Source organism: Eublepharis macularius, chromosome 6 (genome assembly GCF_028583425.1).
Source record: "Eublepharis macularius isolate TG4126 chromosome 6, MPM_Emac_v1.0, whole genome shotgun sequence".
In the NCBI taxonomy this organism is placed as follows: Eukaryota; Metazoa; Chordata; class Lepidosauria; order Squamata; family Eublepharidae; genus Eublepharis; species Eublepharis macularius.
In genome coordinates, this window is record NC_072795.1 from 58,613,145 (window position 1) to 58,634,190 (window position 21,046).

Here is a 21,046-nt window from a genome sequence, read left to right on the forward strand (position 1 = left end):
GTTAAGCTAAATGACCATCTGCTCTTCTTAACCTTACGCTTACGAGTATGAGAATCCAAGTAAATAAGTGCAGATGGTCAAAATAAAACAGATGAAGGAGCTACTATTTTTAAAATGCAAAACCGTGTTTTAGCTATATAGTTATGTGGTCACCCTAGCCTTATCAATATGAAAACACAAGCAAATAAGTTTGGCTGGAACAAAATAGATGAAAGAGATAATTTTATAGAATATAAAATTGTCTTTAAACTAAATATTGATTTGGCCTCTCCACTCTTACTATTATGAAAATTCAAGTAGACAAGTTTGGAAGGCATGGCCAGAACAGATACAAGAAAGAAGGGAAATTAGCATAAAAATTGCTCTTTTCTTTATTTTGATGTATACTACAGTCCTGCTGATATTTTATGTTTTGCTATTTCCATCTCCCACTCCTGGAATGATTAGGGATTTAAGATCCCTGATTAAAAGGTAAAAGAGGTGAAATGTGATCTATCTATAAGATGCACAAAAGAAAAAATTATTAGAAATGATATAAGGAACAGAGTAAGTGGATTAAAAAGTATAGAAATTAAAATAAAGACTATAGAAAATAAAAGGGAATTTTGAAGGTATATGGGGCGCTAATTACATATATAGTGGCTTTTTGTATCTGGACGGATGGATATGTGTCTTGTATATGAATCTGCTAAATGTTTATGTCTTGTTGTAACCCCCCCCCCCGTTTACTATAAAAACCCAATAATTTTTTTTTTAAGAAAACATCATTCTGTCTTCCACAGTAACCCAGCCAGATAATTCTTGGGTTCCTCACAAGTATGCTCAGTTGCTTGTCCTCAGTCAAACTGCATTTAAATACATATATTCCATTTCTAGCTATTATGACTAATGGTGGTAGATAATGCTTTAAGTCATAGCTGACTTATGGCGACCCCTAGTAAGGTTTTCATCACAAGAGACTAACAGAGGTGGTTTGCCATTGCTCACCGCTGCAACCCTGGTATTTGCTGGAAATCTCCCATCCAGTTATTAACCAAGGCTGATCCTGCTTAGCTTCTGAGATATGACAAGATGGGACTTTCCTGGACTATCCAGGTCAGGGCATTATGATTTATTTTATTTTTATTTATTTACATCATTTATAATCCACCTTTCTCACTGGAACTCAAGGTGGATTAATAATAATAATAATAACAACAACAACAACAACAGCAGCAACAACAACAACAGCATTTGATTTATATACCACCCTTCAAGACAACTTAATGCCCACTCAGAGCGGTTTACAAAGTGTTATTATTAAAATATTACATAGTATGAGATCAGTATCAAGGACATTTCCATAAACAATGCCATAGGGTAAATAAATATAAGTTTACAAAGACATAGCATTAGCAAGGATCCAATACAGAGTTGAAAAAATGCTGAAACAGAATGTAATCCATTCTAGGACTAACATTAGCCAATATAAAGCAAAGGTAGTATATAGGAGTACATATTTAAAGCAACAGATAATATGTAAGGCAACTTAGTGGTGAAGTTTATGGTCCCTAATTCATTAGCGAAGCATCTGAGACCCCCTCCCTACAATACAGCCCTCCTGTCTGAATAAAAAGCCTTTTTGAATCATTCGGTTTTGCATCATTTGTGGAAAGCCAGGAGATTGGGGGCTCTCCTGACCTCCTCAGACAGGCCATTCCACAGGGTAGGGACCACCACAGAGAAAGTTCATGTACGGTCTGCTATTGATTTCACCCATGTGCAGGCTGGCATGTGAAGGAGACCCTATTCAGATGAGCAAAGCTGCCATGGAGGAACATAGGGAGGCAGTCCTGTAGGTATGCTGGGCCAAGACCGTGAAGAGCTTTGTATGTGATAACCAATACCTTGAATTGAGCATGGTAACGGATAGGTAGCTAATAGAGTGACTAGAGGATGGGAGTGATGTTCATGCTCCTGCTCGTTCCTGTTCACAGCATTTTGCACCAATTGGAGCCTCCTAGTTAACTTAGATGGGAGACCAATGAATAGTGCATTACAATAGTCAAGTTTTGATGTTACCATAGCATGGATCCAGGTGGTCAGGTCAGCCATGTCGAGGTAAAAAGCCATCTTCCAGGCTAGAGTGAGATTTATTTATTTATTATATTTCTAGACCACCCTCCCCATTGGATGGGCTCAGGGCAGTGTAACAACATACAATTTATAACATACAGTTTAAAACAATAAAAACATTATAAATAAACATTTAAAAACATTATTACGTGTGCAATGAAATTTCTCAAATGGCAGGTATAAATATTAAAATTCAGCATTTTAGGCGCAGGGCTTGGCTCTTACATAATGACCTGCATCACACTTTATGAGCTCCTGCATGGGTGGTGGATGGTCTTCAGTGGTATGGCCAGCAAGAGGACAGCCTAGCCCCCACCAAATGCCTGGTGGAACATCTCCGCCTTGCAGGCCCAGCAGAAAGATAACAAATCCCGCTGGGCCCTAGTCTCCTCAGACAGAGAGTTCCACCAGGTCGGAGCCAGGACTGAAAAGGCCCTGGCTCTGGTAGAGGCCAAACGGACCTCCCTGGGGCCAGGGACCACCAGCAACTGCTTATTAGCTGATTGAAGCGACCTCCGGAGAACATATGGGGGGAGGCGGTCCTGAAGGTATGCTGGACCCAGTCCACATAGGGCTTTATAAGTCAACACCAAAACCTTGAACTGGACCTGGTACTCAACTGGTAACCAGTGCACTTGATGGAGGATGGGTCTTATATGTGCCATGATTGTAGCTCTGGCAACCACTCATGCAGCTGCATTCTGAACCAGCTGCAGTTTCCAGATCAAGCCCAAAGGAAGCCCTGCGTAGAGCGAGTTACAGTAGTCTAATCTGGAGGTGACCGTTGCCTGGATCACTGTCATAAGGTCATGGGTTGACAAGTAAGGGACAAGTTGCTGAGCTTGATTTAGGTAGAAAAATGAGGATCGAACAACCGCTGCGACCTGTGCCTCCATAGACAGGGAAGCATCCAGGACCACCCCTAGGCTCCTAACTCTCGACACCAGTGTAAGTGGCACTCCATCGAGAGCAGGGAGCCAGAGTCCCGCACCCATGGACCCTAGACCCACATGCAGGACCTCCGTCTTCATGGGATTCAATCTCAGCCGGCTCTGCTTCAACCATCCAGTCACAGCTTCGAAGGCATGTTCCAGGACATCTGGGGCAGATTGTAGAAAGCATTTTTTGCAGCTGCCTTAACTGGATCCAGTATAATCCCTAGGCTCTTAACCGAGTCTGCAAGGGTCAGATGAACTCCATCGAAAGTGGGGAGTACAATGTCCTTTAAAATCTCTGCCTTCCCAATAGACATGGGTACGAAACGGAAAAAAACCAAATGAGAGTTTCATGTTTCATCATGAATCACGAATTATGAAATGTCACAAAATTGACACGTTTGCCAAAATGATTTGTTAGTTTTGTGATTCGTCAAAGCCCAGGGCATTTCAACAGCCCCCTTCATACCCGGAGATGCCAAACTCACAGGGAGACTTCAGCAGACTCTCCTCCACCCACCCTCCCAATTTGCAATACATTGATTGGAAAGGTCAACTGGAAGGGTGGGAAGGGAAGTGCTGCCAGAGTACAACTGAAACGGGGACTGGGAGTTGCTGGATCAGAGGAGGATGAAGGCTTGGCTGTGGTGTGGAGCTGGGCCGGGAAGACAGAGTGAGGGGTGGATGGCAGGCAGGGACAGTCCCAAGAGCTTGGGATGTGGAGGAGGAGCTGGATGTTTCTCCAAAACCCTGCCATTCATCCTGAGATGTGCCCTAAGGGGCATCTACCAGAGACAGCATGTGGTTTTTGCAGCAGCCAAAAGCACAATCCCAAATCCACACTCTCTCTCACTACTCCAATCCCAGCAACAGGTCCTTCTCCCTCTGTCTACTGGGACTGAAACATGAGGTAGAGAGAGGTGCCTTTTATAAAAAAACACTGACATAGAGTAGAACAGGAGGTCTGTGGTTGGCTTACAGACCTGCCTAACAGGGTTTGGAAGGGTGAGATTGGTGTGCCCATGGCTACAGAAGGCCCACATCCTTGGTTGCCTAGGGGATTGACCCCCAGCTCCCAGCTGTATAGGGCAGAATTGAAGCTCTCCAGATGGCTAGGAGAGCTGCAAATCAAAAGTGGGCTATGATTGGAGTTTCCAAAGGCAACAAAAGGTCTGGGCCCATTGTTGCCTAGGCTGTAGACAGGCTGGCGCCAATCAATGGATTGGCGCCAGCCTGTCTGTAATTAGGAATCGTTCACAAAGCTAACGAAACAGGCCAAAAAGGTTGTGAATTTTGTGATAGTTTTGTGATAACCACGGCCCCACAAAACGCTATTTCGCAACACATGAAATGGCCCGGTTTGTGATTAAATTTTCTTCGTATTTTGATTCGTGCCCACGTCTATTTCCCAATAAGGATTTCAGTCTTCTCTGGGTTCAATTTCCATTTGTTATTTTTCAGCCATTTCACCACAGTTGTCAGGCAGCGATTATTAGCCACTGATTAATAGCCACAGACAAAAACATCATTCTTGAACCTGTCTAATCCTTTAAAACCAATATAGAACAAACCTTGAGCACACATCCCATTTGCTAGCAATCTCTTGAAGCCACCCATAAATCTGCCTTCTATTGACTCAGAGCCTCTGTCTATCAAGATTGGTGTTGTCTACTCTGATTGGTGGTGGCTCTCCACCAGAGGTCTTTCCCATCACCCGCTACCTGGTCCCTTTAACTGGAGAATCCAAGATTAAACCTTATTATATTTATTTATTATTTATTAGATTAGATTTTTAGTCCACCCTTCTTGCCCACCAAGCAAATGTTCTGCTATTGAGCCATACCCCCTCATATGCTTCCTCCCTCTGAAAGGAGGTGGGAATGGGGGCAGGAGTCACTCACCCATCACTCTGTCTGGACAGCAAAACATCTTGACTCCTAGCCACAGCAAAGCAATGGCCAGAGTGCAGTTTTGTTGCAGCATGAGGTGACTCTAGCTTTGCTAGCAAAGAAAAGCAAGGTCCCTGTCTCCCCTTTGTAAGAACCACACAGGAGCCAGGAAGCACTAGCCAATGCCCCACAAATTATTAGCCAGAGACCCACAGGTGGACTGCAGTCTGCTTTCTGCCCCACCCTGCAGGCAAAGCTGCATACTTTTGACAAATCTCAAGCAGCTTTTATTTATTTAGCCAGTCATTTAAATACTTATACTCGATTTCCCCATAGTTCAAGGAAGTTTACAAATTCAATTTTAAAAAATACAAAATAAAATAAAACTTCATATAACCCACCAACCCCCACCAAATGCTGGCAGCCTACACCCCATTAAAAACCCTCAACAAGAGTAACTGTGAGTGCCTCCTGTAAACACCCAAAGAGATGGCAGCCCCTTCAAACATTCAGGGATCCTGTTCCATGCACTAGGAGCTATAATGGAAAAGGCATGGATTCTAGTTGATACTGCCCAGTCTACTACAAGCAGGGAAAAAACTAGTAGGTGGCAACCTGAGGACTACAACTGGTGCACAGAGACACATAGCAAGAGACTGCCTTTAGCTAAACTAAAGTTTAGCTACATGGATCCTAGGCTTTGAAGGTCTTTAAAGCTCATAACCAGCACCCTTAGTTGAACTCAAAAATAAACTGGCAGCTAATGTGGCTGTTTTCAAATTGGCAAGATGTATTCCTTTCAACTAGCCTCCAACAATAATTGGGCTGTGACAGCATTCTAAACCAGTGGCAGTTTCTGCAATGTAGATCCCCCAGAAAAAACACTCCCCATGAAGCAATCAGCAATTTCCCCAGTTCACCATTCTGCTCTATTTATTCAGTTCCAGGCTTAACCTTGGCCCATGTGAAATAAGACTAGATTAGAGTGCTCTTGAGCAGGTGCAAAGTACATCTCCTTTATCACTGAATAACTACAGGGAATCCTCACTCAATAGGTATAAGTCAGGAAGGAGTGCCAATTTAGAAGGGATTGGTTTCAGAGCAACAATTAAATATCTCAGCATTTGATCTGAATTTGTGGAGCTGTTTTGATGTTAGCATGTCTCTTCTTTTAATTGATTCCTACAATTTTTCTCCCCCCACCCTTCACCTGTCTAGATTTGCCATCTTATTTCACCCATTTTCTCTCTCTGAAGATGCTGTGGTGATATTTTGAAAAACTCTTTAAAAAATTAAGTAGAATTTCCAGATGAAATTGAGTCCCAGCCTCTGTTTTTCTAGAAATTAAGCAAGGCTTGTGGGGACTAGCCCTACAGAGTACATGCAGAAGAGTACAGCCTTCTTTATTGAGGAATATGTCCTACCCTAACGCAGGCATACAGGACAGACACCAAGATGTGGCTAACAAATGGCAGAATAATAAACTAGTATATATTTAGCAGCATCTGTATCCAACATGCAGCCTACAAGGTGTTAAAGAGATTGATTGATTGCTTTGTTCTGTTTTAATTTGCTGGCATACCACAATAAAAGACTGGCATCCTAAGCAGAGTTACGCCATCCTAAGACCAGTGGGCTTAAAGGGGTGGAACTATGCTTAGGATAGCACTGTCAGCTACAGATCAGGAAGTCTGCAGTTTGAATCTTGCCACTGCCACAAATTCCATCAGGTAGCCTTAGGCAAGCTTCTCTCTCTCATAGGAAGAACTGGATATATACATAAATTAAGGCCCAAACAAGCCATTATATTTTACATGTGATTGGCCCTGGGACTTGCAGCCATACAGCAGTTACAAGTTATCTACAGCCACTCAATTTAGAAGCACTGGAGGAAGGGACCTGATTCAGATTGGGACCACAGTTCAGGGGAAGGAAAGGTCTTGTCTCCCCCCTCCCTATTTTCCTAACCACAACTGCCCCTGGGGGGTTTTATTTCCCCCATGAGGGGACTGCATGTGGACTGAATGTTTGGTGTTCTGGGTCAGGAAAATAGAACAGGAGGAAAGCCAGGAGGCCTTCTGTCACAACCCCCTGATCCAGGCCTTTCTCTCATTATTTTATGCCGTTTTACCAATAACAAGTACCTCAGATTGGAGAGTTGTGAACCACCTCACCACCCACACGCTCCTTTTATTTTACTATACTAGGTCCACTGTCAGCTTTAGGTGCTGTGAGGTAAAGTGGATTTCTTTGATTTACTACATCGCATACTTTGACACACACAGGATGCTTTAATTCTGTACCACAGAGCACATCAGCTACAAATCAAGACTTTTTTTTCTCTGGATCCTAAATTTATTTAGTTGGTAAGCGTGACCTGTTAACGCCTTCCCACACTAATCTGATAGTTGACACAGTTACCAGAGCTGGGAAGTGTGTTATGCTTGATGTGTACAATGTTAATTCTTTCAGCATTTCAAACTTAGACAATAACTAGACAGTTTTAAAAATTCACTGTTTTATTGGGAACAGCATCCAAAACCTGTCTCAAATTGTACACTGCAGTCCTTAATGGACTCCCTGCCTAGTTAAGATACTTACTATCCTGTCTCCCTCCAACACCCAGCTGCCCTATTTGTCCATTGGTTGTTGACTGTTAAACTCCTCAACGTTTTTTCCCCTCACTTCAGCATTCTGTTCATGGAATGGGAAGAGGGTAAAGTCTTCTCCTGTCCACCACACTTTCCTCCCCTCATATCTCAGCTGCAACCAGAATCAGGCCCCTGCAGTGCTTCTAAACTGAGTTGGTGCAGGGAACTCGCAACTGATATCCCATTGAAAGTTCCAATTGGGTTCATATGTTAAATATAACATAACATGTAGTAAGTCACAGGTTAGGGTCTCAGATAACAATGAGTATTTAAATACAAAAAATTACTAAAAACATTATGGATTTATTGATAATGCTACGGGGCCTCTTAAATCTATCATAGTTTAGGGTCTGGACATGTCTTAATCTGGCCCTGTTCAAGTGCTGTATGGGAAAAATTATAATGACCTGTTACAGGGCTGTTATGACTATAAAGCAAAGCACTTTGAATATACAGAAGTGGAATATAAATGATAAGTCTGTATAGGAATATTCTCACATTGCATTTCACTGGGGCTTCACTCATTGTTTTGGGGCTTCTTTGGCTTTGCTTTGGCACAGCTTTAAAGCTGTGGGGAGAGGGATCATCGTTCTTCCAAGCTCAGGAGAACTGGCCCAACAACAGGTCTTTGTGGGCACTGCAAAATATGGAAACTTCCCAGGGAATAGTATTCCGGTGAGCAAGTGCACCTTGCATAGGCAAAGAGGGGCAAAGGCGAATCTGTGCTGCCGGATCTTGCACGTTTGCTCGGAACTAAATTGCAAATGTGCACAGGCTTGCAGCTCAGCGGCCTGAGCCGCTGCATCTCAACTCAAATAGGAGTCCTCCTATTCAGTCCGCTCGCTTCCAGCTAAACACGCAGAGGGCCGCAGCCCAAGGGTCCCATCTGCATTCCGTATGGCTTATTCCAAAGAGGGACGCTTAGAACCGGAGAGCTCAAACTTAGAAGTTGGCGCCGGGCTGCGGCGACCCGCGGCGTCTGCGCAGGCCCATCCTCTGCAGAGGTCGATGCGCCTAAGCGCGTTGGTTTTCACGCGCGCGCCTACAGCGCCGGCTTGTCAGGCAGAGCAACAGTCACTATTTACAATACGAGAATGAACCCGATCCCAAACGACAACAGTTTGCGTTCTGCCATTTTCCTACTGCACCAAGGTGGCTCGGGCTGGGCAGCAGCAACTTGTGTTCAGGAGCATCCCAGAGGTCTGGGCATAATAACCGCGCGGTTCAGAATCCGGAATCAACGGTGACCTTTGCTGGCTCAAGAACTCGCAGCTACGGCTGTCTCTGGGCGCCAAGCGGCCTGCCTGTGGACACGAGCCAGGACAGAACCGGTGCCCATAAAAGAAGACACTGGGGCGCGGACTCGGAAACTGCAGAGGAGCCAGCAGTCGCACCGGAACGCAGCTGGCAAAAAGGCCAGGCCCGTCCCGGTGCTCGTTCCCTTTAAATCTTCGCCGAGGCTACCTCGCCCTCGGAACGCGATGCTTCTTTATGAATGAAAACCCTCCTCGGGAAAGTATGTAAATTAGCCTGCCTCGGTTGGCTCCGTTTCCCCGATGAAAAAAAACCTGGGCACTTCATCGTTGCGAGGAGGCGGGCTTAGAACGCGCCGCTGGGCAGCTGCACCCAATCAGAACCAGGAGGCGTTGTAACATCCGAGCACCATTGGGTGCCTGGTAGGGTAAACAAGCAGTGATCGACAGCTTCTGGCAAGACTGCAGGCCAATGGGGATAGAGTGGGACGGGCTCTGGAGGCCTCTCGGGGGCTCCGGCAGCAGCCCAAAGAAGACACTGGGCTTCTAGCGATTGCAGAGCGGCGCTTCGATGGCCAGGTGAGGAAGGGTGAGACCATCCAGCCCGAGGGGCGTGGAGCCAAAATCGGGGGCCCTCGGGATGGGGCTTCGGAGCGAGCGGCGCGCGTAGCTGTGGGATCGGCTGGGTTGCGGGAGGCCGCCTGAGGGGTGCAGGTGCTCGGGGTGCAAGGTGCTGCGAGGGGGCAGTGAGCCGATCTGGGGAGTCGAAAGTAACCGAGGCGGTTTGGATGCGCGGGAGGGGTGGGCTTGGGGGCTGCCTGGGGTTGCATTGGAGCGCAGCTACGGGCGTAGAGTTGCACAGCCGCGCCGCCACAGGCTGCTGCAGGCATTGGCTCTGCCGAGAGTTTTTGTGAATGTGGGCGATTTTATGAATGGAGCTGGTTTTGTGTGAATGAAGCATTGAGTGCGGGGGCGGAGGCTAAGTCTCTTTCGCGGCGCTCCGAACTGGGCTGTGGGGGTGGGGGCACATCTGAAGGCGTTTCGTGAATGGATGGAGCTGGGAAGTGCGTGCCTTGTTTTTGTGAATGGGGCCCTACGCTGGGGATCTAGTTACACTCTACCTGCTCTCGTTGCTTCCTTTGCCATTCATAAAACTTAGGCCAGATTTGCGCGTAGGGGGAGGGGATGGTACTTGTATTGTTTGGCTGTACTGAAGGTTTTTCCTAGGGGCACGGGAAAGGGAGGATGCGAGCTACGGCGGCTGAAACATGCCGAGAGTTTAAATAGTGCTTTTTTCTTTCTTTTTCTTGTTTTAATCGCAGACTTTTCGCTCAGAACCGTTAGGGGAAGTTAGGAAGTACCTATTTTGTGTAGGTACTTTTGCGCTCCCAGTAGACGTTTAGGAGTAGTCTGCAACAATTGGTCCTCTAGAATGCAGAAGTTCATAAGAGATCCTGTTACATAACTTCATATTTAAACTTTTTTGCACACTATTGATATTTTTTCTCCAGCTAACTAGAAAATGTAGTGTGTGTGCCTTCTTGCTTAGAAATTGTATGATACGAAATTTTCTTGGGTAAAGCTATTTAGATGGCAACCCATTATTTTATTTGGAAGTAAACCCCATTGAACTAAGTGAGGTTTGCATCTCAGTGAAGGTGCATAGGTTCAGACTGCCAAGGAAGGGCTTCTTGCATATAAGATTTGACTGCACACAGGCTGCTTGGGGGAAAGCAAGGTTTGCATCAAAAGAAGAAGCAATTTTCCATTTCATGTTGGCCTACATGTCAGTCTATCATGGGGATTCTATTCCAGCAGGCTTAAGTTTTCTAGTCAATGAGCTGAAATGTTTTGGGAGGTAAAAGCTGAGATTTGCTATCATAGTATCACTTCCATTGATGCTTGAAAGGCTGCTGTTCTCAGCACACTTACTTGGAATTGAGTTCCACTGGAACCAAAGGAATTTATTCTTGAGTAAAAACAGTGTTTGCTCCTCTCCCATAATCATTTGTCATCTTAAAAGCCACAGAAAAGAATCCATTTTCTGCACACTTGTTGCTATTTATATTTCATCTCTTAACCATCTAGGGAGAAAATATACTCTGAGCAATGTGATCTCTGTATATCCATGCAAACCTCCCTATGTCTCTTCTTAAGAGGTTGTAACTAGTCTTTAATGATGTCACAGCTGTTTCCATAGTAACTCTGTGACATCATGGATTAAAGGTTGGGGCCTTTGTGTGCTGACAAAAAAAATAAAGCAATAAAGTTGTAACTTAATGAATGAACATGAGCAATCATAGCAAATGGATGAATGGAGGGGGGAAACGACTGCAGTGGGTTGATTTTTCAGTGACAAATGTTTGGTGCATGTTGGTGAAGCTCAACAGATAATCCTCAGTTTACAGTTTGTGTTCATGAGATGCTTTTAGAGATGAAGTCTCTAAATGTGGCTTAAAGACAGAACATATTTTGATTTCTCTTTCTTCTCCTCCCCATTTAAATTTGCCAGTGCTAGATTCTGAAAAGTCTTCTCACCCTGGAATTGCTCAATGCTAAAAACATTCAAGAGAATATTAAAGAATCTGCAAGCACAATGGATGGCTTTTATGATCAGCAAGTCCCTTTCATGGTCCCAGGGGTAGGTCTTATCTGGTTCTACCTTTTTGTGTGTTGCTCCTAGCATAAAAATGTGTTTCTCTCTCCTTTCTATGAAGTTCATGATGGTTCTGTCCATCAAATCTTTTCTCTGACTGCACTATTTATTGATTTTATTTTTTTGCTTCTACCAGAAACCTTGCACTGAAGAGTGTCGAGGGAGGCCAGTGAATGATAGGAAAAGGAAGTTTCAGGACACTGACCTGGCCCATGATTCTGAAGGTATTAAAGAGTCCTTCCTATGCCAGTGTAATTATCATCATTCTAACCAGGTGCAGCCTTTCATGAATGCAGAAGTCACTTAAATAGTTTCTCTTTTCTTTTTCAGAATTGTTTCAGGACCTCAGCCAGCTGCAGGAGGCTTGGTTAGAGGAAGGTAAACACCCCTGTTGATATTGTTGTCTAGATCTTTTTGTGCTTTGAAATCCAGTGAGCTTAAAATGGTGTAAAACTTCTCTTTTGTAGCCCAAGTTCCCGACGATGAGCAATTTGTCCCAGATTTTCAGTCCGATAACTGTAAGTAACTCTTTTCTTCTTTGCCTGCTTGCTGTGAAATCTGCAAGTATGTTACAAAATATATAACACGTTTTGATCCCTCCCTAGGCAGCTGTTTTCATTACTTCTTTTGCCTTTATTAATAAAAATGTAGATGTTTATATCTGCACACATTTGTAGAGTTGGTAGGACTTGGAGAGAAGGGAGTCAGACAGTGAGACATGGGTGGCTTAGGAGAACAGCCTGGTTTGCACTGAAGAACTAAGGAAATGTATCAGGAGTTATCTCTGGGGTTGCCAATTAACCTTGATCTCTGCAAAACCCTTTCAAAGACCCATGAATACTTCATAATGTAAAAGATATGAAAATCCATTTGATGGCAAACACAAGAGCACTCTGGCTCACCCCAACGCCATGCCTCCAATTCCCTCAATGACTTCTCTGCCTATTAGAGCTGTAGTAGGCGAAGCTGTGAAGGACAAAGCTTTGCTGGTGAAACTTGAGCAGCTTCAGGGAGCATTAGTCATTGGCAAGGCAGCAACTCTGCAAAGGTTGCTCAAAAAACCTCTCCCGCTCTAGCACTGCATCAGAGAGAGAGACCGATCAACTGTTTTCTTTTCCCTGCAGGGCCTGAGAACCAACACCTGGGCATCTCTCCCTCTCTCTCTCTCTCTTTTCTTTTCTTTTTGGATGCAGCAAGCAACTTGAGCTTGTATTTTTGTTCTGTGCATATTTTTAGACTCTGATCTTGGGGCATTAGAGGTTAAATGAAAGCAAGTGGCTCTTTGACTTGTTCATGGCAAACCTTGCTTGGTTTTGGGAGTTTGGGGAGGAAGCTTTTCGGCTAGGTTGTTTTGATGGCTGAGGATTGTGTAGGGAGGAAAACATAGCCTGCAGTGGAACAGATTTTTCATTCAAACTCTGTCACAACACGCAATGGAGTATCTTCTGCTACAGTAAATGCATGTTAATTATTGCCCTTTGATTACTTTTAAGTGAATGGGAAGCTTGCCATGAAAGCTTCTTCAGACAGACTGCTGTGTTTTGCTGTGCTCTCTCCCACTCTTCCTCCTCCTCATCTTGCCTGAGATGAAAGGCAGCCTGGAGTCAGAAATTTTGCTCTCTGTTGACATTCTAGCCCAGCCCTTCCAGTTTTTGCTTGGAGCAGTATAAACTGCAGTCAGTCTGCGGGGGAGGAAGTGTTGTTGGCAAAGGTGTTTTCAAATGTGCATTTTGGCAAGCTTGTACATCTCTGTAACTAGAGGGATTGTGGGAGCAACAAAATGGTTTCTTCAGAGTACTGGGCCTCTGCACCAAACCTGGAGAGACAGTGCAGGAGTTCTTGGCTCAAAAAAAAAAGGGTTCTCTGTGGTTTGAGTATGCTCATTGCATTCTGCATTTGTGGAAAATAAAGTCAATGGCAGGAGGAGTTCCCATTGGAAGCTGTTTATTTATGAATGAATGGCTTCCTGTCTGGAATAGATCTCTCAATGCAAAACTAAGGCTTACTGGAACAATGCACTCACTTCAATGGATGAAGCAGAGCTTCCTTCAGATCATTTAATAGTTCAAGCCCCCAAGCCTGATGCAAGTCTGTGTATTCTCGGCCACCAGAGACCTAAATTCTAAGTGCAAATGAGAGATTAAAGTAAGTTTTGTTACTAGAGCATCCTTAAAATGGAGGAGATTCTAGTATCACTATTTTTAGGCAGGTCAACTAGGGAAGAGCATCTATTGAGTGAAGCCTCTTTGGTAGCCTTTGTGAAATTTTATAACAGTAATATTGAAGTCAATAAGGATGGTGCCGGAATAGCTATAAGAAATCTATTAAAAACAATAAGGAATGAAAGGGATATCTTACGGAGTTTTTGAACAGCTTTTGTTAATATGGCATAAATTGATCTATGATGACTCACTGGTTTGAATTATCCATGCTTACTGTAGTCTCTGGTGCAGAAATCAACTGTTGTATGACTAACACACTAATCTTAAACACACTTCTTTAAAACTACGTGTCATTTAAATAGTGGGCTCAGTGCCAAGAAAACATGTTTGGGATTGGGGCTTTTGTGATCCAATTGAGCTTGTTTTGGTCAGAGAGTTTTTCCTCCTATATGTTGGGATCAAAGCACAGGGACTCCTATTCTCATTTGGTTGTGGGCTTTTCTTCCCTAGTATGTAATTGCATGAATTTATTTTCTTAGATATCACTGTCGGTGGCATTCTCGTTCTTATTGAGCTCTTTAAGCTCTTTAGGTTAAGAAGAGTCTTATTTTTCTCTAGTGTTACTTTGGTTCCCTGTCTTGTTAATTTTTGGTTTTATTGTCTCCGTTTCTTTTTACTGCTACCTTATGAATGGATTTTTCCAGACCTGGAATTTTTCATGCAATAAATACGTGGCAAGCATTTTGCTGACACTACAGACAGTTTTTCTTTTTACATTTCCCCCCTAGTTAGCATAACTTAGTAATGGTTAGCATTTGCAGAATGTGGTTGCACGTGTGTCTTATGTACCCATTGGATAGTGCCTCTGGCATCATGAATGACAAGACGCCCTGTTTCCACCTGACTCCATCATTCATGTGATTTATAATCCTTGGAGCCCGAATGCTGCTTTGCTGCATCACACAAGCTCAGGAGCATTCAAGTGGCCTCATGGGAACACCAGCAAAACTCTTGCTTTCTCCCTACATCAGTCCATTGCCATTTTGTCACCCTTTTGCTCATGCCACTATCAGGCATTTTCAGGCAGTCTCCATCTGATGGCCAAAGTATGAAAAGTATATCTCAGGAGGTCTGCGAGGATGAAAAGGACATTTGGTTTCTATGTTCTTCTCATGCATTTCTGATAACACCCAAATAACTAAACAGACAACTACTTTGATGAAGAAGAAGGTTGGGGACAACTTAAAGAATTTGGGGGAGACAACAGTTACCTACCTTTTTTTTATGCAGCTGAAGGCAGTTTGAAACGGGAAGTGTTATTCATGTTGGTGCCCACAGGACATTTACCTCTCCCAAACAGACTTTGCGGGTTCTTGCATTTCAAAAATCTGCAAAACCCAAAGGCAACAATAGATGAGAGTGATATATACATAACCATGAGAAACAACTGCTCTTTCAAGCCTTTTAGCCCCCCTGTGTACAGTTGACTGTTTCCAAAAGGTATGAGGACAGAACTATTCTAACATGAAAAAAGAAATGGGGTAAAAACTCACTGGAAGGACCATCTCTGTTATGGAGTACTTTTAGTGCATCTGCCACTAAACTGTCTAGCATTCTGCTATTCCTTGTGGAAGAGCCTAGATTTCAGATGATTGACTATATTTCTTTCAGCATTAATAGTTGAGCCTCTTCAGTCTGTTTATGGCAAGTGTAGCTAGAGAATGTTGATTTGTGTCTTTATCTTTTAAAAGATACTGCCATTGAATTGTTATTTTTTTGTGCAAAAATAAATCCTCTGAGGTTTAGTGGATTTCAGACATTTCTCCAAAATCATAGATTCGGTGCCAAATTTTAAGCAAGTCCTAGCAATCAGAACTCTTGAATGGCAGGAAAGTTCACTGAGTGATGGTACAAAGCCACTTAAGAAATCGGCCAGCAGTTCTGAGATTGGCCGGCATTCTTTGGGGGACCAAGAGATAAGCATTCCTATGGAAAGCAAAGAAGAGCAAAGTTCTGGGTCAGTGTGAGATGGCTTCAAAACAAAGCAAGAGGCTTGGATCAGAGAAACTTTGTTCCCTCTCTCTGAGTTCTTCAAAGATAAGCGGCTGACTTTTGTCTCGGGGCTGGCTTGTGTGTTGGATTGGTAAAGGAAGCAGTACCTCCTAGATTTGTAAATTGGTGGCAAAGTGCCCTGGAGGTAAGCAGGCACCCCATGAGTATGATCAATTGGCTTTCCAGGAAAACAGCTGCCAAGCAACTGGCTTGTGTGCACAGGTTGCTTTAGAGTTGGTAACAAATTGCTTCAGTAAGGAATGCACACCAACCGGGGAAATTATGGTTGTGAAGTAAGGTCAAGCTTTTCCAGAAGGCAAATAGATGGTTGGTGGTTGTTACCGCACAAGCATTCAAGGAGCCCTTTAAATAGATATTTGACATCTAATGGGGATCTGACTAAATGGGGCATAGTACGATAAAGAACCTAAACCCAAAGTACATAGTCTGAAGATCTTTCTGAAAAGCCTGTTAGCATAGCTCACTTGTAGCTGGCCTGTGGTCCAAATCAGGCAAGTCATTGACTCCAGTTCTGCTTTTCCAACCTGTAGAAATTGTGATTATCCTTTGTAAGGGTTATATAAATACAATGAAAATGAGGCCTGTTTGCACAGTGAGTTGTTCTACTTAGCCAGGAGAATTGCCTGGTCCAATTGCTGCAGCTGCCATTGGTGACTAGCTTCTAAAAACCCTCTGCGCTCTTATTGCTTACTTCTTTACATCGTAGGTAGAGCAAGCAGGATAACCAAGGCTAAAGACAGAGTCGGGGGGGGGGGTCAATGCCACAGCATCTGAGAACAGGACAGAGCTGCACTAGCATAGAGCTCTGCATTTGCACAGTCCTAGGGGACTGAAGGCCACTGCCTTGATGCTGTTTCAGCATAATCATCCTGCTTTGCTGCTAGTATGCAGGTGAACAAGGCAAAGCCCTTAATGCCTCCCATCCAAGTCCCACATTCCAAACTCCCTCCATGCCTTGGCGTGTTGAGACACTTCCTGTCGTTGTAGTGCTTGCTCAGGTTCTAATTATAGTGAGGATATTATAACACGGAAATTAGAATGTACACTTTCTCTCTCTCTGTCTCTCTCTCACACACACAACATGTTTTTGAAGCACTGAACTCTTCCTCTAGGTGCTGCTATGTGCGTTGCTGTTTCGGCACCCAAGGAAAGCACTTTATGTTTTCTGTCCCTGTTGCCTGGCAGGGCTCCAGCAGTTGCAGTTGCCAGAAAAGGGGTGAGAATTTAGTTCTGACCTTGCCACAGATCTCCGTAGTGAGGCTCCTGCCGTTGCAGGGCCCTTCCCTTCCTGTTCTGTGAGTCGGTTTTGTGCAAGCTGAGATAAGGCAAGCCCGGCTTCTGTCCCGTGGTTGGCTTTGGTGCCTAGTGGTAAGGGGGGGGAGGATCTTGCAAGTTGGGTTACTTTCTTGCCCCATTTTGCAGTTCCTGAGAAGCAGCTGTTGGGATGTGTATATTCTTTGGTTACATGTTTCTATCCCTTCTCTCTTTTTTGCAAACAAAAGACAGACATATTTGTAAAGTTAAAGTTAAATCCGGTAGACTAGCAAATATTCTATTATAATCCAGTTAAATTTAAAGAACAGGAGAGTAATAAAAGCCCCATTTAGATATATTAAACTTTATTACTATCAAGTCACAAAATGGGTATTTCATGCATGGGGAAGAACAGCGACAAGGTAGAGGAGAGGTATTCTCCCCCACCCCCCCATTCCTGTCCCTCATCTGCAGCGGCCTACAAGCCCACATATTTGGCCAGATCAGGATTTGCAGGCCTAAGTTTTCTGTCTGCTTTCCTTTGGGTTCAGGAATGCACAGTGGGACAACTATCCAAATACACATCCCTGCATGGATGGGGGTGTACGCTAAAAGCAGTACAGACAATATCTGCATATGGATAGATGTCCAGATTACACACACACACACACACATCCCGCGGTCCTTCAGACTGTAAGAGGCACTCTTTCCCACCTCATCTAGCAATTCAAAGAAGCTTGGGCGGGGGAGTCAGGAAGAAATTGTGCTTTGGCCTTTAAAGCAGTGGTCCCCAAAGCAATGCCCATAGGAACTACGGCCCTGCCAGTGTTTCTTCTGGTCCTTTCTTCTTCCCCAAAGCAAAGAGCCAGTCCTGGCTTTCCTTGACCTTGTTGGAACCAGAAGACTTGTGAAGCTAGGAGCAAACACCTATTTGGAAAATGCTGCCTCTGTCATAGGAGAATGCTTGGCTTGGGACCTCCTAATATTTTGTGGCACTTCCCAACATTTTGTGATTGGCTGCACTTCCATGTGGCCATTTTGCTATGCACTTACACATTCTCCAAGTCCCAGAAGTGCCCACATGTTAAACAAAGTTGGAGGTTCCTTGCTTTAAAGGATCGTTTGGGCATCAGCTCAACCCTCCCCACACATATCATAGCAAGTATCAGCATAACTCCTAGCATGAGAGGCAAAGGTTCACACACCCACATGCTGCTTTCTGATTCTAACATTTGCTGCTGATTTTATGAGGGCAGCGTGCATGTACTGTTCTCAGACCCTAATAAGATAAGGTGAAAAGTGCTTTAAAAAAAAATTCTGTATATATTAAGATCTCTCTCTTTCGTAGGGTTCTCCTCCATCTGTCCTTCTCCGCAGCATTAGTGTCCAGTAGGGATAGTGATCTTCCAACCCAACTATTATATGGGTGAGACACTCAGAAGCTAGTCCATTACACGCAAGTGTTGGTTGGCCTCCTAGTCATTCTCATGGACTGTGAGCCTCCGCAGGGTGGGAATTGGCAAAGGGGTGGGCTGTGATCAAAAAGGCCCTGTTCTTTGGAATCCTTTGGAGTGGACATTTGATGCATCTCCTCTTCTTACTTTCCCCCCATCATAAATGACGCAGAGACACTGAGATATTCTCTCTTGGCAGGCAGGGCCCAGGCTAATGGAGGCTTTCTAGTTCAACACCAAAAACAAGAATTGTGCCCAAAAGCTAATGGTCAGCCACTGCAACTTTCATGGGATTGGTGCTGTATGATTTTGGCAATCTGATAATGTTTCTGCGCACTCTTTGTGGGCAGTCCCCTCTTTGTATTCCTTGGGACATACTTGATTCTTGATGCTGTTCTGTTTTCTTATAGAAGCATTAAGCTAGAAATATGGCTTGGCTTGGCTCCTCCTGGGTCCCTCCCTCCGCCCCGCCCCCCCTTTTGGAGCAGTCTGCTGTATCATTCACAACTTTTGGGTCCTCAAAGAAATCAGCTGTACTGCAATGAGCTTAATTAGATCTTCCTAATTCTCCCCATAAATAAAGAGGTAGCAGAAACAGCTGGAGTTGGAACCTAGGGACAAGGGCATTGTGAGAGGTAGAGGAAGTTTTTCTATCCACTGGCAGGCTGTGTTGTTTTGAAGAAGAGAAAAGTTAATTTTTAAAATTATTTTTACTTTTTTTTCCTGCCAAAGGGCATTTCCGGACCTCACCACAAGTAGGGTTGTGCAATCATTTGGGTTTGCAACAAGCTTTATAGGCTGACTCCCTCCAAGCTCTGCAGGCCTTTCCTGCAGTGTTTAAATTCCTTACATAAACGTTGCCCACAGCACAAGCTTCTCTGTGCAGGACAGCTGGTCTCTGTTATGATCTTAAGTGTCATTTCCCTTCTCCTGATTGGTAGTGCTCAGCTGTGGGGAGAGAGAGGGGTTTTTTTGTGAATGGATGGAGTATTCCAAATTGGTTGTGAATGGAGGGCGGCGCCTGCTTGCAAGCTTTTCCCCCCCTCTTCAATGAATAACTAAGCCCCATTGTGCTGCTGGCAGAAAAACAACTGTTCAAACAACACAGAGACTGTTGGAAAGAAACATGCCTCTGACTGACAGCTGGAATACCTCCAAAGTGAGTTTCCTGCTGTTTGCTGTTCAGCAAGACCATAGGAGGGGGGGAGACATGGGGGTGGGAGAGGACAGAGGGCAATTTGGGGGGGAATCATTAACTCTTGAAATGCCAAAAAGGAACCAGAGTGGAATATCATCTAAATGGAGCGCTGCAGCTGCTGCTGTTTTAAAAAGCAGAGGTGAATGAACTCTGTTGTGCATTGACTTTTGTTGCGGAGCTGATAAAGAGCAGCTGCAGCCTCACCCCACAGACAACCTCTGAATACTACCTTGCTATTAAAAGGCTAGCAGTATCCCAAGGCACTCCTGGGTCTCTGGTCCAATTGTGCTTGAGGATTCTGGAGCACAGCTATTTGCCCTCCCGTGTAAACAAGACTTTGAAAGGATCTTAGTTCAGAGCTCCACATTCATTCTGGGATGAGTCCTACCGCACAGAGAGAGTTTGTGTTTCTCTCTCTCCCTTGAAGGCTTGAATGCACAGAGAATGCAGGAAACTGCTAATTGGCAGTGATAGTTGGAAGCTGTCAGGCCCAGGTTTGTCCTTTCATGGTGTAACCAGGCTGTGCTTAGCCTTTGCAGAGATAATGCTCCGCTTCCGACTAAGCCAAGCTGTTCAGTCATTATTTAGGTACAGCACTGTGACGCACTTGCTTTTGCCTAGAGTCTCTTCTTTTAGAAATTAATTAGGTTAAGCATATATTAGTTGGTTTAAAAAATATTTATAGTAGATGAATTCCATGCTGGAGCATTGTGAGCAAAGGCAGTTCTCGCCTGCTTTGTTTGGTTACTGTATAGCTCCCATTAGCTGTAATTTTCTGAATACTTCTTGCTTTAGAAAATTTGAAATCTGCTTCCAAATCAAAGTCACAACATGGATGCAGGTTGGAATGAGCTATTTTTGGTAGCCACAGACTGAAAATAAGAGAGGGCTGCAATGTTGGTTGATGTCCTTGTCCTTCACATTCTTCTTTGGAGGTTGCTTGGCTGGTAGATGACTGGTAGCGCACACACTCCTTATCAATTATCCACTTTCCCTGTTTCACGTGCAAATTGAACTGGGTACCCTGAAATGGCAGGGTACAAAGACTTTCTTGGTGGGTCACTGGGGTGAGAGATCCTTCTGTGAGGAAAGTCCATCGGAGAACATGGATGCTTTGGTAGTGTCTACACAGAGTAAATTGTTTGGTTAGTCCATGCACCAAATAACAAATCCTACTCCACCAACCCAACTCTTTTTTACAGCCGTTTGTGCAGGGAATGGTAGATCTCAGAATCCTGGGGTTCTTTGTGTAAGTTCAACATTTCCGTTCCATTCTGGAAAGCCACCTGAAGTCAGCATAAAAACTAACCCGCAGTTGGCATTCAATGACAGAGAACAACCTATCAGTATACAATGAGCAATGAGTGGTCAGGAAAGGTGTATATGCATTGCCTTTTCAGTGGTTT

At 44.2% G+C, this 21,046-nt stretch overlaps 1 protein-coding gene across 2 annotated transcripts in view; it reads left to right on the top strand.

Annotated features, from left to right (window-relative positions):
• The first annotated feature begins 9,370 nt into the window (after positions 1-9,370).
• Positions 9,371-21,046, top strand: part of ETV5 (ETS variant transcription factor 5) — a 45,443-nt gene continuing 33,767 nt past the window's right edge. The window contains exons 1-5 of one of the 2 annotated variants that reach the window (XM_054984078.1): positions 9,371-9,422; positions 11,356-11,484; positions 11,636-11,723; positions 11,830-11,877; positions 11,967-12,017. In XM_054984078.1, the coding sequence (XP_054840053.1) occupies positions 11,440-11,484; positions 11,636-11,723; positions 11,830-11,877; positions 11,967-12,017 (232 nt within the window). In that variant the 5' untranslated portion in view covers positions 9,371-9,422; positions 11,356-11,439. Of the gene's footprint in view, positions 9,423-11,355; positions 11,485-11,635; positions 11,724-11,829; positions 11,878-11,966; positions 12,018-19,575; positions 19,602-21,046 lie in introns of those variants that run through there. The other variant, XM_054984079.1, reaches the window with a different exon arrangement.